This window comes from Apteryx rowi, unplaced genomic scaffold (genome assembly GCF_003343035.1).
Source record: "Apteryx rowi isolate R43461 unplaced genomic scaffold, aptRow1 scaffold_262, whole genome shotgun sequence".
NCBI lineage: Eukaryota > Metazoa > Chordata > Aves > Apterygiformes > Apterygidae > Apteryx > Apteryx rowi.
This window is the reverse complement of record NW_020448997.1, coordinates 1,221,497-1,240,593: the sequence shown is the minus strand read 5'-3', so window position 1 is coordinate 1,240,593 and position 19,097 is coordinate 1,221,497. Positions and strand designations below refer to the sequence as shown.

Sequence of the window (19,097 nt, the reverse complement as noted above, 5' to 3'; positions counted from 1 at the left end):
GGTGCTGGAATAGATAGAAGAGCAGGCTAAAGAGAGCTGTGTTGCAACTGTGGGTTTTTTTTCCTACCTATTTCTTCTTACAGTTTTGGCATTAACTATTATCATTAATTCAGCAGATATATTAAATCATGAGATAAACTGCAGCAGCGAAAACAATAGAAAAAAAGCATAGTAAGAGCAATAAAAACCGTAATTAACCTTTCATTTGACAATCCCTCAGATATTTTGAGGAGAGATATGTAAAAAAGATATTTTGCAGGTTGTGAGGCTGACAGCAGGATGAACGGTGCCTCATTGTTTTTAATTAAATGTAGTATGGTTCACTTACCTTAATAAATCACACCTTGGAAGTAAGTTATTACCAGGGTTTTCTAGGGCTGGCTACAGAGCACAAGATTTTGCCATAGTTTTATAACAGGTGTGAAGCTGGGGTAATTTCATTTTACAGTGGAAGCACTGTTTGTGGAGTTGGAGCTTACAAAATGTAAACCAGATTGTGCAAACGTGCTGCTAGCTGTGGGTGCTGCTGGGCCAGTTTCTAATGCCATCAGCCAGGATCCTGGTCGTGCTGGGGTGGCAGGTGCAACCTGCCCTCGTGAGCTGGCGGCACCAGCATGGCTGCACAGTGCTGCAGCGCGGCTCGCTGCTCCGACTGCGCACGGACGCAGCCAAACCAAAGTCATGTTGTGACGTCTGTATCAGGTGATTTTACACTGCAGTTTGAAATATATAATGAAGAGTAAGAATGACTATGATAAAATATGTGTATGCAATACCCAAAGCACAAATGTGTTTTCTAATTGCTTCATTAACTCACCTTAAACCTTTCCTTCTTTACTTCCTTCCCTTCCCAAATTAGATGAAAGTATGCCCATATTATTTATGGGCATTATTTCCATTTCAGTGAGGTTAAAAGTTGAAAATTTTACAAAGTCAGTAGAAGTAAATTTTTAATACACTTTCACATCCTTTCCTGTTTTTCTTTTTCCCTTAAATATTTGGTCAAAGTTCTATTTTGGGATAAAATCTAACATGAAGTTTTAGATAGCTTCTTTTTGTTGGAGGGAACTTTGGAGGGGGTAAGTATGGTTAGCCTGAGCCTTACTTTTAAAAAAAAGTAGCATAGCACTCCAAGATCATTGCAGATATTGTCACTGGTTTTACCTCATTCTTCCTTGGGTAAAGGCAGAAGGGCTAAATGAGGCTGTAAAGCAAGCTGAGATCGTTTCCGAAATACAAAAGGTGTGTAGGAGACCAGAAAACCAGTCTTAAGTCTGCAGTGTTTCATAGAGCTTTTGATAAAGAGCAAAAAAATTGTATTCTGTATTCTTCATATTATAATATATATTCTATAGAATATACATAAGAACACATAACTGAAGAATGCATTACTGTATTCTTCATATTGTAACACATAAATACTTTAAAATGAGAATGAATTTTTTTCTAAGAATGTAATCATGATCCACAGGATGAGATCTTTAAATTCCAAAATACACTATTTAACAGATGAATACCTCCTTTGAAGAAGTATTTAATAGCCCATTTGGTGCCATGTGGTGCCAGTTGTTTACTGACATCCAGACAGATTAAATTTACCACGTCTTTTGTCTAGAAAAATCAGTTATCAGAGAAGATCTCAGATGAATCTGGCATCAGCTCTTTCATTAGTCAGTATTTCATTTTCTTCCAGTAGCTGCTTCTATGCTAATTGTTATTTTTATATTCTACTCCAATTTTAATAAGTTTTGCTTCAAAATTTTACTTTAAGGATTTTGCTGTATTGAAGCCACACTAATAGGCTGGGTAGTTATCCGAATCATATTTTTCTCTTTCTTAAATTCTTAGGATTTTTAAAATCCTGTCATTGCTATAGTCCAGTCATAATGTACCACTCAATCAGATATTTTATTAAAAAGCTGAACTAGCAGCCCTGCAGTTTCACATACAAGTTTTCCAATATCTCCTTTTGCTTTCTTCTCAATGTCTTTGAAATGGCTTCTACTTCATGTTATTAGTCAGTGCTCAGAGATATTTCAGGATCAGTTTTTCAAAGAGGAGTTTTTTTTCTGTTCTTTTTTCTTAATCTCTTTATATCATCCTCAATTCTCTCTCTACTTCAGTGTTAAGGTTGCCAGTTTCAGACGAAAGCTTAAATACTGATTTTTTTTTTTTACATCCAGTTACAGGTTTTTTTTCAGTTTGCTTTTCACAGATTTTAGGGTGTTGTATAGTGCTCTGAAACAAGATAGAAACAGAAGTTAGGCCCTGTAAATGCTTTATTTATTTCATTTTGTTACATTCTGAGAGTCTTATTTGATTAAGATTATTGAAATTAGCTCTTTGTCAAAAAAGTCAATAATAATAATAATAATAATAATATAATTAGAACACAGTTGGAAACCTTAAAATTCCAGTTTTCATACTCTGTAATCTTATGTATACCTAATTATTATTCCTGTATTCTTCAATTATATAAAAATAACACAGCAAATACCACAATGAAAACTACTCTCAAAACTCCAAAATAGTAATCATCAATACCTAAAAGAACCATTGKCCTCAACCATACACACTTGTAATGGAATGGAAACACTATTTCAGAAAGATTTTGACCAAAAAAAAATGTAAAAGAAAATTAACTCAAATATGAATGATATCCTAGTACTTTAATGCTAAATTATAAGGTGCCTGCTTATTTGAAGAAGATCCAAGAGCATTGAGTTTATAATGAATAATTTACTCTGGTCTTAGTGTTTCTGTTTCTAGAAGTCTGAAAGCATGTTACTGTAGACTTGATTGTATTTTTGTATGAATGCTTTTCTCACATTATTTCTGTTTCTTCCTTTCTTATTTATTGCTAGCAATTTACTATGAGAATTCAATACCCAATATTCATCAGCACTTTAAATAGCTTCTGACTAAGAGGAAGACTTGGAGATGCCAGTTAGACTTCAATTTTGTCAGACTGTTTATTGGTGAAAAATAATAGATAGTTTGTTGGAATAGATAGTTTGTTGGAAAAATTGTGTTTTTTGAAAAAAGCTTTTCCTTTAATGGTACACAGGCTCTGGCAGATGCAGTATTCCTAGATGACACAAAATTCCATAAAATGTGTTGTATGAGTGTAGGTTTTTAGTTTAATTCTCTCTTTTTCCAGTATTCATACAAAGTTATTGCTTTTTTATGTATAAAATCTTATGAACAAGTATGAAGATTGCAATGGTGTCCATGTTTGATTCATGTAACTACCTTCATACAGATTTGCCAAGTGGCTTGAAAGACACTTCTTAATCTATGTTTAAGGAAGTCTCTCATCCTGCCTTATCTGAACGTTTTCCAGCATGAAAAGTCACGTGCAAGAGTTTAAAATTCACAGGCTAGGAATATTTGTGGAATCTTTGATATTTGTGGGAATAGAACAGATGAACCAAGTTCCAGATACAGATTTGCTTCCCATTTTGAAGAAGCTGCAGACTCCAAATTACAATAATCCTTATTTCTCTACATTTTGTGAATTTCTTCTTTCACAGGCTGGAGTTTCAGCATGGGCTCGGCCTATCAGTTCCACAGCTGGCGAGTATTTGTGATCGTCTGTGCACTGCCCTGTGTCTCCTCTGTGGTAGCCCTCACCTTCATGCCAGAAAGTCCTCGGTTCTTGTTGGAGGTATAACTTTCAAAATCGTTTTTAGATTCCAGTCAAACTTGTTTATGTGTTTAGATCAGAATATCATTATAACAGGCATTGAGATTGTTCAGTGACTATAGAGGATATCTTAATCTGAATATATATTTTGTTTAATTGCTTTGATCAAATACTTAGGTTGGAAAACATGATGAAGCCTGGATGATACTCAAGCAAATTCATGACACAAACATGCGTGCTCGTGGACAGCCTGAAAAAGTTTTCACAGTGAGTATTACTCTTAAAGCTAATCTCTTAGAGTATCACCCAGCTTGCTGATTGGCAAGGTCTTCAGTGCTTAAGCAATCAATATTATCACTCTATGTACTAAAGAGAAAAGAAGTCATTTGTACCCTAAATGTCTGAATATAAAAACTGAATTCCTATTGACGCTGTTATATATTCAGCAGATGTTAAGATACCAGCCGCTAGAAATTTTGACCAGCATATTCTGGACCATATGAACCTGTGGTGTGGTATTTTCCATTGTACTGAGATAATCAGTAGACTCCAGCTGTGATCTTTTATTAAGTTTACTTCAACTTTAATATTAACAATAAGCACATAGTAGAAGTCCAAATTAGCTGGCTCTTGTTCCTTTGAATCTTTTCAAATGATTTTTCATTTTCATCAGCTAATACAGCTATTTTAAAAACTTTATTTCCACTTCTGTTCAATATTAATTTTTCAGACATTTAATTTTTTCAAAATATCTTGGAAGCTTGACTCTTTCTTGTTGTTTTGTTGACTTCAAGCTCTAAGGAAAAGGCTGTATTTGAAATATTGCTGGGTTGTTTCTATTTGGAGGAAAAATTGACAGTTCAGACGTGGGGGTTTTTTTTATGCAGTCTTTTTATCTATGAAGAATATACACAATTTTGTTTTCCTTAACACAGTGGGACCAAACAGCAGCAGGCATTTTCTTGCTCAGAAATCCAGTCTGCCTTTCCAGCCTTTTGTGTGTGGTGGGAGTGCTGGCACTCTACTCCCTCTCAGGCCTATGTGTGGGACTTTTTCTTCTTCCAGAGGCTTGCTTCTTGCTCTAATGCACATATAACTCAGTTAAGAAATCCTCTTAAAGGTTCTGCATTTGCGGGCGGTCTCAAGGACTGACCATCTGACCATGTAACATTAGTCCATTAAGACTTTCAATTTCTTGCCTTGCATGTAGTTTCCATTGCCTGCATTTAATTTATTCCAAAAAGAAGCTTAAAACTGCTATTTTCATTTTGAAAGAAGGCTGGTTAGCATATCTATCACATTTGACCTCCATTATTTATACAGCAGTAGCATACCCCTAATACCATTCAACCTAACTTTGTTTTATTTTCTGATGTTTATGAGTAAAGGGATTTGGCTAACAGTATAGAGTTAGGGTGTAATTTCCCAAATGGCTAATGCTCATCTGAGCTGCTTTCCAAAGGAGCATTCCTGCTTCTGCTTGGTTTTTATTTTTCTTCTGCCAGAGTTGATGCTCATTGATTTACTGCATAGTGAGCCATAGCATCGACCCTGTCCACCTACAGGCGTAGTTTAGGCACAAGGAAGAAGACAGGAATGTGCTGAGAAAAGGAAGGAGGCACAAAAGATGGTGGGAAGGATCAACTATTCAAGGCAGTCTCACATCAGTTTGATGTGATCACATCCTAAACTGGGCACAGAGATGAAAACAGAGCATGTGCTTAGTGTCTCTAATTCTTGTGATCTAACAAGTCTTCTCTCTACAGTTGTTAAAATGTAACACTGACCCATGTTAAACTCATTTTTATTTATAACTATTTTAGTTAATTTGTCAACCTTTATTACAATTTTCTCATTGCATGAATAAGGGAAAAAACAGCAGCGGTTTGGGATTTTTGCCATTTCTGCCATAAGCATTGGGAAAACTCAGATCTTCATATCAAAAAGTCCAAAGATAAGAAATACTGGACTGTGTGTCAGGGTTGCACATTGGTAGCAGTTCCTAATGTAAGCTTGTGTTAGTATGATTAGAAAATGATAACTTATCATTGTCTCCTCTTGGACAATATTAGCACTTATTATGCCCACAACGCAAAGGACTTCTGTGTAGTTTGCTTGGGACATCCTTTTTTGACTCTATTTTTTAAAATTAAAATTAATCCTGGGTATTGTGACATTTCGTCTCAGTAGGTTATTCACCTAACTTTCCAAAGCTCCGTTGCTTCATCCAGTATCATTATATATGACTTATAAAAGTGTTAATACTTTCCTCCAATTTGTGTCACTAGTTGCATCAGAGATAAACATACTTTGTTTGTATGTTTTCTAATTCTACAGCTGATGTAACTTTTTATCTCTTCATTATTATTATAGTTTTAGTGTGCTTTCTTTGATATATTTTTCTGTCTATTTTGATCCCATATTTTCCTAGAAGCTTCTTCACAAGTCATGTTTATTCTTGTTACTCATATTACTGAGGATCTTTAAAGTTTTAAAGTTGAAAAGGCATAAATTGATGAACCGTTGAGAGTTAGGAACTCCAAAATGGAGTTCATAGTGACTGACCGTGGAAATTGTGGAGTTGGCAGTTCTTAATACTTCTGAAAATCTCTTCTGAGATAACAGAGCAATAAGTTGATAGTAGCTTCTACTGTGGGACTACTCACATGTTAAACGTTTATGTACATGCTTAATTATCCTCCTGGGTCCTAAAATGTGCATTCATTGGATTGCTTGGTCTAAATGGGTGAGTAAAAAAAAACCTTCCTACCCCTAAAACCAAAATTTTTTCTGCTCTTTCATTGCCATGTATTAATTGATCTTTTTTTGGCAGACTTTTTCCTTTGCAACAGGTCTTTAGTTTGTATAATTTAAGGAATTCCATATTTCTAGCTACTACACTGAAGCTCCCTTTTCACTGAAATAAGTAACTTTTATCATTTTTTTCTTTCATACTTTATATGCTGGAAGCTGAATTTGCACTGGGACAGATGGATGGTTGGCCTGATTCAACAGGACTTTTCTTAGGTTAAATGACCATGAAGGCCATGGGCTTTTTGTCCTGAGATCACATGCAGTGTCCCTAGGATATATGATTCCCCGCAATCTTCCCAGCTCCAGAGAAGTCAGGTGTCCAGGGCAACGAAAAGGCTGCATCTCAGCCTACAAGAGCTGTGTTTGCTTATGGAGTGGGATTCAAAAGGCACGTCCTTTCTGCCATGAGGGGCAGCATGAGAGTATGTGAGGATGTCCCTATGTACAAGGTCTTAAATAATCTTGGAGGATTCAGCTCAGTCTTTTGTATAAAATGCTCTATAAAAACACTTTAAGAAAAGCTGAAAAACAACTGAATGATGCAGACAGGATTGTTGTTTTTGGAAGAGGCGTGATGAGAAGCATACAGGCTTTTGGTGTAGTCATTGTTTGGCCAGACAGTGAGCTACAGTATTCTAGAAGTGAAAGTGGTTACAGTTAAAACCCTTTGCTGTTTTTGTTCATGGGATGAGACTGCCAGGCCTTAAACAATGTGTATCTACAGGAATAGCAGACTGAAAACTAGAGGTATACGATCAAGACTRCAATTCCCTGGTGTCCTGTAATCCCCTGTGATACATCTCTGGGTGGTGGGGTCCTCATTCTGTTAGGAGAAACAGGAGACATTGCTACCTTCAGAAATTACTGCCAAAATTGAACACCTCATCTGTTGCTCTACCCTTCTATATGTCAGTCCCCTTCCCCATTTTATTATTTTATTTATTTTCTTTCCATTCTCTTTCCATTTGTCTAAAATGATAAAACACAATCTTGCTCTGCCACACAGGAGACTGCAAGTGAAAATTAGCACTGTAGACAGCATTGCATTCTCTCTCACTGGTAGTTCTGTATTTTTCCTAGATGTATGTTTATCTCATTTCATTCTGGGTGAAGTAGGCAATTCTTCATAACAGCAATAATACACATGGCTTCAGACCATTTCAGCTAACTTTTTCTCTCCTCTTTGAAAAGGATGGTTAAAATCAATATCAAATAGACAAGGAGACTTCCCAGTCTACCACTACAAGAAATAGTAACAGAAGAACAGAGTTATTCAACTGTTAATTTTTGACATTTCAAATGCTTTTTGTTTTGTTACAGTATTTTTAAAAATGAATCAGTAGACTTTCAAAGATGTAGTCATTGCAAGTCAGAAACAACTTGACAACAAGGTTGGGACATGCTTAACTGGAGGTTTAATGAATGTTTTATCCTTTGTGGCATTAGAGATATACAGCAACACCATAGTAAAACCTAGCAGTTACAGCTTGTTTCATTCAGAGGAAATGGATTTCCTGCATGATTTGGAAGTACAGCTCTTCCAAAACAGTTGCATCCATAGCAGGCATTTTGACACTATAGTGTGCAACTATTCCTTTATATTTCTAAAGTATTCCTAGTGTAGACACAGATTTAATATCTGTTCATTCTTAGTTTATGGGAGCTATTAAAACATTCTAGAATTCCTTGATGTGCTGTTAATGCCTCAAGAAAATGCAAATATTTGCTGTTCTGTTTTTATTTCTAGGTTAACAGAATCAAAACTCCAAAGCAGATAGATGAGCTCATAGAAATTGAGAGTGATACAGGAACGTGGTATAGGAGGTGTTTTGTAAGAATTCGCACAGAGCTATATGGTGTAAGTAACAACATCACTGTTAGTTCTGTTTTTATCATGTTTTTTAGTTAGTGTTCGGAAGTGGGCTTGATTGGCCAAGCTCATACTGGTGGCAACTGCAATGCCATGCTTTCCATGTGACTGGGGAATTTGGAAACCATTGTAAGATTCCCGTTTCGTGACCCAGGAGAGGTATAGGTGAATCGTGGAGATGCTGTTTCCGACTTCTGAGGAGGAAAACGCTGCATCAGCCCTTACACAAGTCATGGCTATTAGTTATACAGGCATATGCCCAAGCACTACAATATAATGTGTGTTGGGAATGCATATTAATACATACCTATGGAAAGAGATGATACATGATGAGGTGAAGAATTATCAGCAGGAAGTTGAGGTGGCCACATTACTTACAAATGGTAAAGCCATGAATAAATTATGTAGATGAATATCAATAAAACTTTTATAAGGCATTGTATCTGCATGTATTTTTAGTACACGTCAAACATTTTACCAGAAAACTACTTCAGAACTATTTCATTAATATAAGCTCACTGGGACTGTGTTCCATATCCTTTTTTCCTTTTTTTTTAAGTAAAATTGCACAGTAACTTTGAACCTTGTAATGAAAACTGAGAAAGGTCTTATTAATAAAAAACACTAAGAATGTCCAAAACAGCTTTTCACAGCTCTGAAAAATCTGACATCTTAAAGCTTTCCAGAGCTAAGCAGAAGTGTTGTAAACTAGGGTTTGTCACATATTTCCGATCAAAATTACTTTGCTTCAAAAATTGGCTTTTCACTATGAAAAAAATCCAGGAAGTGTCTACATTTAAAGTTATTTGTCCAAATTTGGAGTAGATGAAAACGGAAGTGTTATGATTTGGCTTTGTTACTAAAACAACTGTTAAGAAGTTGCAGCTTTGTTGTCTCACATCTTTGTTATTTCATTGAATTAGTGCCTGGGTCAGAGTGTCTTCCTTGGTACCTGATGTGTGCTAAAAACTGCTAGGACAGATTGCCTCTTCTCTCCAAAAGCCGGAAATGACCTTGAGAGAGAGAGAGGAAAACACCATTCTCAGTCAGCTCTGCTGTAGAGCTTCTGGCCTGGGGATGGTCTCAGCTTTTCCTCACATAGTTAAAGTACCAATTTCTAGCTGTAATAGATAATGACAAATCAAACTCTGATTTGTGTATCCTATTGAATTATGGAGTATAGCTCATCTAAACTTAAAGCAGTATAATACTGGGAGGTGAGAAGGAAACGTTTCTGAGAGGATCTTTGTCAGATCCTTATCTTATTTGTGATAGTGAATTGAAGACGCCTAGAGATTAGGAAAGTTTGAAGTAGTCTGTGGAGGTAACTTAACAGACAAAGTGAAAAGAGGCCAGAAAGACACAGAACATGCACAATCTGGTTATAGCCAGAAATTAACTTACTTATATCATAAGTACAGTCTGACTTTGGTATCAAAGAGCTAATTTATTCTCTCTGATACCCTGTAGAAGCAAGAAAACCAGAATAGAAAAGCTTCTGTCATTTAACAAAATTGTTCAAAATATTTTAAAAATAAATGTATTTCCTAATGATTTACAGATTTGGTTGACATTTATGAGGTGTTTCAACTATCCGGTGAAGGATAATACAATCAAACTTACAGCTGTATGGTTCACCCTGTCTTTCGGGTAAGAATGCTTCAAATCCTAAACCATTTTTGGCAGACTTGGTAGACAGAGGAATCATCTGCATGCAAATCTTTGTCACTATGATTATCTTTTTTCTTTGGAAAGGTTTTATTCAATATCTTTCCACGTAATGCTATATTTATCGGTTAGTCTGGTTTTGGTTAGTCTCTTTTTGGTTGCAAGCCTGATTCATTAAGAATATATGGTTTAAGACAATTGGCATCTTCTGTAGATCAGGATCTTTGAACATTTTCATGTAGGCAATCAGCAAACATAGAAGAACTGTGCCTGCTTCAACATTTTAAAAGTGGGAGCTTGGTGCTCTACCTGCTTTAACTTTTAAAAAAGTATGTATTTTAAAGCCGGAGTCTTCAGGCTAGACTTGATTTATGCAGTATTTGGAAGATGTCCTTGATATTGTTACCCACTGATCCAGAACTCACTGGTGTCACTGCAGACAGATGCTGCTGTAGCTTACCTGTTTGTATCTAAAGGCAATCATGCTGTGTAGCCCCTTCATAAAACACGCTGACTTTTCTCCGTTACAGGGTCTCTTCCATGACAGAGTCTTCACAATTCTCCTACAGTCTCCCACTTCAAAAATAATCCACATCTTCACTTCATCTGCCCAACTTTCCTACTCTAGAGAACATTCAGCATAGTATATCCTAGCTTACTTTTGTTTTGGCACTCCGGTAGAGCTCCTTTCCTTTTTTAGTCCAAAGACAAGGCACCAGTGATCAGACCGTGAATTCCTATGCCGGATGCTAGAAGAGACTTTTTTCTTCATATCTCTCCCTGTCTCCAGTCTATGCAGAGCTCCATTCTTTGTGTCAGGGCACCACAGGGGCCGGTAGCAGCGAGGGTCTGACAGGGTCTGTCCTGCCACCCCACGAGGGAGCAGGGCACCCGGGGGCAGCCCAGCCCTGGGCACCGGGCACCTCTGTGGAGACAGGGATGGGCCGAGGCTGGGCGGTCACCCACAGTTGGGATCGGGATCAGTGGGGCCTGTGACTGGGCAGGGCTGGAGCCCGGCACCGATGAGATGTCACTGGGGAGGCCCTGGGCTGGACTGAAATGGGGTCTGGGCCTGGGCAGGGTGGAGGGAGACCCCGGGGGAGGCCAGGCAGGGGTGGTGAGGGCTGTTAGTACCTCAGGGCCCTGACACATGGGTTTCATGCAGAAGTGAATTCCAATCTGGATCTATTCTTTACACACAATATTTGGAAATCATGACTCCAGATTCAACTACTGCATCAAGTAAATGGTTGAGAAAGCTGCTCATTCTCACCTTGCACAGATTTCTGAACATGTGAGAATTGTGACTGAATATTTGCTGTTTTTCACAGCTACTACGGCTTGTCTGTCTGGTTTCCTGATGTCATTAAACATCTGCAGTCAGACGAGTATGCATCCCGAGTGAAACATTTTCGGAATGAGGAAGTCTCACATTTTGTCTTCAACTTCACATTGGAAAATCAGATTCACAGCAATGGAGAATACATCAATGACAGGTCTAGAGATTTTCTAATATCCTGACTTGGCTAGAACAAATAAATGCATGTTTTAAAGCATGTTCTAGTAATCTAATAATTTTCTATATTAACTATTAATAGAAGGTGTTGTTACTTTTGTTGTTACACAACCCTCTAGTGTATCAGCCACTCCTTCCAGTTTTGTATTGTCTGTCCTTCCTAAAGAGCCTGTATGCATCCACTGCAGCTATCACTGTGCATCGTGTGAGCTATCGCACCATGTCTCTGTGATCCCAATGAGACTGTAGCCCTGTAACTGCATACAGACTTCTAATCCCTCCAGTTTCTCTGCCGTGCTGTGTGCATGAGTGTACGGGCACTTCAGAGAGGCACCCCGGCATGCTGACTTCCTAGAAAGGGCACGAGAGCCTTCCCCATAATGTGGCCGCTTAGGCTCTTCCTTGTTCACATACATGTGCTTGGGGTGATTCCACTTTAGCCCCGCTTTGCTGATTAAGAGGCCCCTTCTGTTTACATCACCCCAGACCCTTTGGTTGCTAGCCCTGTCCACTACTTCCTTACTGGACCATTGGTCATTCTCTCCCTCCCCCATCATTCCCAGTTTAATGCCCTACTTACCAGGTTGCCCAGCCTGTTGGCAAAGATGCTTCTGCCCCAAGTTCTTCTGTGAAGATCCCTCATGCAAAACCAGGTTCTTTGCATTCCTGGAGAAAGCCTGAAAAGCCCAAGTTAATGCTACTTCCTTTCACAGTGGGATTCAAAGGTTTTCAGAGCCAGCGTATGCAGCATATTGCTGGGGGATGGGGGAGGATGTACTTTTATCTCTGTTGCTGGTTCTTTCTTGTAGCAGTTAAGACTGCTGTGTGAAAATGTTAAGCATTAGAGGATCAGATCATATCACAGAAAAATAAAAGATAAATATTACTGTAAATCAATAAAAAGCATGAACAACTCTTAAATGGGAAACAATACATTGGCAATGCATTTTGTATTTTTTAACTGAATCCATAAGTCTTCAGACTCTAGCTAGAATTTTACAGATAACCAGATAACTTAGGGAAAAATTAAACACAGCTGTTTTAGGTGTCTGGTTTCTCTTAAGAAATATCCAGAAGAACCATGTGAAGGGACTCCTGGATGTCATGGTACTAAATAATTATTATTTCCATTGGAAAATATATATCTAAATGAATAATATTGATGATTTTGGTAAATCAGGGTAATTCCTTTTTTAATAGGAACTTGAGTTCTGAGGTTAAAGTCTTGAGTTGAAGGTTTATGCTTTGCAGACAAAAATGAGCAGTTATCTCATTTTTAAACTGCCTATACCTTCCAAATTCATTTTCTTTCCAGGAGACGGATGTTCTCCTAAAAGCGAAGAAGAGTTAACTATCATTCAGTAAGTTTCAGTTGTTTTGCATTGTCAATCAAGACCTTATCACTTTGAACTGAAAATTTTTGTAAAACAGTAAATCTAACACTAATCCACTCTAAACCCCTAATTTACTCTTTCAAATGTACAAATTTAGTAGGTCTTTGATAAGCCTATTCAGTTATTTCAGAGTTTCACAAAACATTTGCCACATTAATGTGCACTTTTTTGATATTCTTCCCCAACAAATGTCTCAGTACTCTACTTACCCCTATTTTTCAGTATTTCCTTCAAGTTCTTTCTTAACTGGAAGATGTATCCATCAATACTTAACTTTTTACTCTGATGCATTTCTCATGGATTTGAATTCAGATCACCTCAGTAATCCAAACCAGTTTTAATACAGTCACAACATATTTCCTGTCCGGAGTAAAAAGTGCATCAGAAGCACACAGGACATAGCCTGTCTTTTATGTTCCAGCTCACTAATCTAACTGCTAAATTCTCTTTGTTCTCTCCTGAAATTAGGCTACATTTTTAAATGGAAAGTGCTATATGAAAAATGATAATGAGTTGACATTGAACTCCAGCCTGATTTTAATCAGACTGTCACAAATGAGAAATATATAGTAACTAATACTAATGGGCTGAGAACACCTTTTTTCTGACCAATACAAGAAGAGAAATCATTAGCTAGAAATTATTTTCCTGTGATAATCACAGTTATCTTTTGTTCTCCTTTCTCATTAAAATTTGATTCTAACAACTTTATTGGTGAGCAAGTTTAATTCCTTTTATTTGGTATGTAGCATATTTTGTATGTTTGCACTCCTACTATTATTCTTGTAATAGGAAAAATACTTAGCTAGTCACAGCAGGTTTAATTAGAGTAGAGCCAGATCTGTGCCTGGAAGGCTTTGCCATGTTAACTATATTTACTGTTATATAACAATTAAAGCACTGCTTTTCAAGGCACTGTCACTTTTGATGCAAACTGCCAGCAAAACTACCCTTTTGTAGGTGTAGCTTTTCCCACATTCAAGTGAAATAAAATATATTACAAAAAGTTCTGATTTATTGCTACATCTATGGGGTTTTTTCTAGCATAATGATGTTAGTTTGCGTAAGTATACTAGAAAAAGCTTATTGTACTGGTTTAGCCTAGTAATGTAGAACTAGGAAGTTGTTGCTAGTACCATGCTTTGTCCTTGAATTTTTATATGAATGAATGAATTAAGAGACATCCTCTGGAAGGAGGATGTTAAGAAATAAGAAAAGCTAATAACAATTTGTTTGTACATGGTTTATGTACACAGTAATTGCAATTGTATGCACAGACACAGTAGTAGCAAACACATACTCTGGTCAGATATCTAACTGTAAACTGCATGTGTAATTGGTGTGATCGTGTTAAACCATTTTGTGAAACCATTTTTAAAAACTTGGATCAATATTTTTTGGAGTTGAGCTTGACACAGTGCAGAGTGTTCATCTGGAGAAATAAAGGTTCTTTCATATTCTTTCTTTCTGATGTCCAGGTACCAGCAGGTGCTTGTTTGTTCCAAGAGATGAGATTTCTGGAGCCTGAGCTCCCAGTTTACAACAGTAATGTCAAATTACAAGTAATAATGATTTTACAAGGATGTTCCATGACATTATTTTTGGCTGATGATCACAGACATGTAGTAACTGTAATAGTCTCTTTTTATGTTAGTTATTAAAATAAATTGTATTACTGATTATAACCAGCAGCTAGGTGGAGATGCCTTTTTAATGCTTTTTCTCAAAGGTAGTATTCTAGAATGAGCTTTTCATTAATTTTGTCACCGTAACGTTTTTAAGTAATCACTATTTCGGAGGTGGAGATTTTTGAGAAAGGCACCAGGTAAACCTGTGTAGCTGAGTCATTCTGCTCTGTCACTGTTTCTGACCTATGAAGGTAGACTGATAGAAATTATTTGTATTGGCAGGTTTATTATGATGAAGTTTAAATCAGTAACCTTTGAAGATTCCCTTTTTAAGAACTGTGTGTTTGAAGACATTACTTCACTGAACACATACTTCAGGAACTGTACTTTTGTGAATACCACCTTCTACAACACAGGTATTACAAGAGAAAAAAAAAAAGTCCATTGTTCCGCTGCATGTTCTTATTTTACTGTTGTGGTCTGATTATAGCTTCTAGTTTTCTAACAAGACATTCAGGAAGCCTTCTTGTAAGGAATACAAAGCTATAAAAAGCAACAGGGGTCAGTAATTAAATACCAGAAAAGAGAAAGGTTCATATCCTCACTGGAGAGACTGCAAGCCTGATATTGATTCAGATAATGAATGTCTCTTTGATTTTAATCATCTCTAGAGAGTTTCAGTCTGGAGAGGAGAAGATATGTTTACTGATTTACTGATTGCTCCAGTTAGCTGTATTTTCTATGTGATCTAAATGGGACTGGTGAAGTACATTGTCCTATTGTGCTTACTGTGGGAAGGGGTTCTAAGTTCAGGATTCATGCTACTTTATCTTTAATCATTCCCAGTTTACTACATATTCTGCCAACAAGAGGAACACACATTTTCACACATATAAACAGAGTAAAAACATTTTTTTCCAATTCAATACTATGTAAATGAGAGTAGCATATGGCCAACAGCTTACATCTGGAAGAATGCAGAACTTCTTACTGCTTTCCTGTTACTCCAGGAATTGTATTAGTAATAGGGTCAGGTTTCAGAACAAGCAATGCCCAGCTTTCATTGCCTGGAAGGAAGGTATTCCTGATTCAGGGTTTTAAGGCTGACAGGAGCAATAGAAGGGAAGGGGAAGTAAGGAGAGATCTCTAAATGGTATTTGGAGAAGAATGGCTTCAACCGTTGCATGTAGTAACACATCCATTTTCTTGTTCAATAATGAATGCATGAAAATGTCACCACATCAACGTTCAGTTTTACAGTGGTGGCAATCTGCTTTCAGAACCCAGGAGGATCTGACTGATAACTTTTGAAATGATAACTAGATGCAAAACTATAAAAACTGGGGCAGTCAGAAATATATGTGATCATTTGTGTTTCATTTAGAAATATTAAAACAGACACAATTTAGGCTGAGTTTACAGAGCAAACATTAGCAAAATGTTGAATAATCAAAAAACTAATTGCCTCTCTAAGCACTAGGAAGGATTCATTTTGCAGAGTCATTTTCTCAGACTAGAAGTGAGCTGAAGATCAAGTGTTCTGCTCAAAAATGAAAATGAGTTTACTCTGAATTCCCTATGATCATTTGCCTTTAACAGAAGCCACACAAACTGAGCATGATTGGCAGTCTTGGCTGGAAGGATACCTGGTATGCAAACAGTAGGTCTGATACTGAGCAAAATTGAGGAACATTGGCAGTGCTCAGTGGTAGAAACTTGCAACTATCCCAGGCTTTTTAGGCAAGACCAGCCTTTGCTGATAGGACATAACCAAATAAAGTGCAAGCAGAGATGAAGTACATTAATATAATTTACTGACTTGAAGGCCTTAGTTCCTTACTTTTATGAGCTTTGCATGTTTTTTATTAAGATAGAAAGCTGTGAAAATTAACAGCCATAACTGGTCCCATTTCATGAAACAGGATCAGGGCCTAGTTATCATTAAGGTTGTCTAAGCTGGAATGCTTTTGATCAAAAACCACACAGAGTCAAATATTTGCTGAATTTTTTCTTTTTCTTGTTTCCACAGATCTCGAGCAATATAAATTTGTTGACAGTGAATTTATAAATTGCACATTTTTCCACATCAGGACAGGATGCCAGATCTCTTTTGATGACGACTATAGTGCCTACTGGATTTACTTTGTTAACTTCCTGGGAACGTTGGCAGTGTTGCCAGGAAACATTGTCTCTGCTCTTTTGATGGATAGAATTGGGCGTTTGACAATGCTAGGTATGCACTTCACAGTAAAATAGGAAACAAAAGCAAAACCTAAAGCTATCCTGATAAAGTAACATTTTCTCTTTTTAAAGGATTTAATTCAGAGAAGTAAGGAAAAAAATTCCTTCTAAAGCTATTCCTTTATGCAGCATTCTAAGTGCCATTTTAGAAAGCTCCCAATTTAGGAAGTCTAGGAACAAAGGAGTTTGTAACTGGTTCTACTATGCCACATTATCAATCATTATTCTTCCACACTGGAATTACAAGACTGTAATTTAGGCATTTGGGATGAGATTTGGAACAGTGCTGACCATTGGCTTGCCTTTGCTCTAGCTGAAAGGAGAGCAGCATATACACGGATTATCGTTGGCTAGTGGAGCAGCTCCTGGCAATGACCCAGTGAGCAGTCCTTAGCCTGTTAGCCATTTTGGAAAGTAATACAGCTGAAAGGCATCTACTGCAGAATATCTCCAATGACAAATCTGTTTTCATTTTACTTCTATAACTACGTAGTAGTTTATTATGTTCATTTTCTAGGAGCATATTTATATATAAATTCAATTCCTACTCACACTACAATATATGATTGAGTTTTGTTTAATTGCAGGAGATGATAAACAATGAAGAATAGGGGTGGTTTTCCTGAGAAGACTTTGTTTGGTAGTTCAGAGGGGGTTCCAGTTTAATACTTTACGATATATCCTAATATTTGAGGAGTTACACTTTCGTTTTTTTCCCTGAGCCCCTTAAAACTTTTGTCTGCCAGAAYGGTCTAGCCAACAGAGGATATCTCTTTAGTTTTTAACTCAAAACATATGGATCAGTTATTCACACACACTGTGTGAATAGAAATATTAGACAAACAAAGATCGTTTAAATACAGCTCCACTTAGTATTTGCTTCATCTGTCTTGTATATAGGTGGTTCCATGGTTCTTTCTGGCATAAGCTGTTTTTTCCTGTGGTTTGGGACCAGTGAATCCATGATGATAGGTATGCTTTGCCTCTACAATGGTCTCACCATCTCAGCGTGGAACTCCCTTGATGTCGTTACTGTGGAATTGTATCCTACAGACAGAAGGTAAGTGCAGATATATCTTTGTTAACCTTGCTGGGTCCATCTCTGTGTACCAGCAGAAATGGTAAATAGAAATGGTTAAATATGAGCTTTACAGCAGTGGTAATGTTTTGAGCTGGCCAAATACATAGTTAGTCTTATGAACAGCAAGGGGAAAAAAAAGATTTTTTGAGCTATTTGGTATGTGTTTTGCATCAAATATTACCTAGTCAGGAAAATACTACAAATGTAGTTTCATATGAAATATGAAGGTCTAACTGCTACTTTTGTTTAAAATACTACTTATCATCAATAGTATTTCTGAAAACATTAATGCAATAACTCTGGGTTTCCTCTAATGCAAGTAGCTATGAAGTCAGCATTTGGTCCAAAATAGCAATATTGCTGCGTTTGTCTTTTGATTATGAAGTGGTGTGGGGATGATAATAAAAATCACTGGCTGGAGCTGAACAGCATCTTCTGCAAAAGATTGTGGGTTTGAACCATGCTGAACTGTTAATCAGTGCGCTAAGGATTTGTATGCAGGGTCAATAGCAGTTGGTATGTTCTCATCATTAATCACATACAGGAATGTCTTGGGCACTACTCCCAACCTCTCAAAGATCTTGGAGAAAGACTCAGGACAGTTTTCATGTCCTGCAAGCACTGCTGCTAGAAGGGAATTTTTCCTTTAGTGTTGAGGTGTAGGATACTCTTTAACGTTGATCTGATGTCACTGAATGAACTGTAGGAAGAACAGTCTAGTCATACGCTATGTCAAGCGTAAAAACATAAAAGTCACATTTTATTGAACAGACTGGGATATTTTTTCTTTTTTTTTTCTCCTTAAAAAATAATTTCTGTGTAAGCTTGCAGAGTTTCCTGCCAATGTGTGGAGTGTCTTTTCTCTTATCACAATACTACTTGTTATGTCATTCAGTAGAAGTTTCAAATAGAGTGAAAAAAAAATTCCAGAAGTTTATCAATGCTTAATGCCTTGCTGGCAGTTCTAAGTTTTGGGGCGCAGATGCATCTGGCTTTGGTGATGTTCATTAGGAGAAAGGAGACTGTAGACTGGGTTGAGTATTCACCTCTGCTTTCTTTTCATTGGCATTTTATTTTAATTTATGCTTCTTTACACAAGAAAGTAATCTCTGTTTTTATGGTTATGTCCAAATAGCCATACTGTGCTGCTCATGAATCCAAAGCACTAAGTTTTTATAGCACTTCTGTTTTTATTCCACCTCAGGAAATTTCTCTTCTGGCAATAATTATTCCATTAGT

The 19,097-nt window shown here is 37.0% G+C and overlaps 1 protein-coding gene across 1 annotated transcript in view; it reads left to right on the top strand.

The window, feature by feature from the left end:
* Positions 1–448: 448 nt before the first annotated feature.
* Positions 449–19,097, top strand: part of LOC112967044 (synaptic vesicle glycoprotein 2C-like) — a gene marked incomplete at its 5' end in the record, with an annotated part of 28,598 nt that continues 9,949 nt past the window's right edge. Inside the window, 9 exons of the mRNA XM_026067754.1 lie at positions 449–595; positions 3,534–3,667; positions 3,824–3,913; positions 8,208–8,318; positions 9,892–9,980; positions 11,330–11,494; positions 14,819–14,952; positions 16,566–16,769; positions 17,678–17,837. Coding sequence (XP_025923539.1) covers positions 449–595; positions 3,534–3,667; positions 3,824–3,913; positions 8,208–8,318; positions 9,892–9,980; positions 11,330–11,494; positions 14,819–14,952; positions 16,566–16,769; positions 17,678–17,837 — 1,234 coding nt within the window. The remainder of the gene's footprint in view (positions 596–3,533; positions 3,668–3,823; positions 3,914–8,207; positions 8,319–9,891; positions 9,981–11,329; positions 11,495–14,818; positions 14,953–16,565; positions 16,770–17,677; positions 17,838–19,097) is intronic.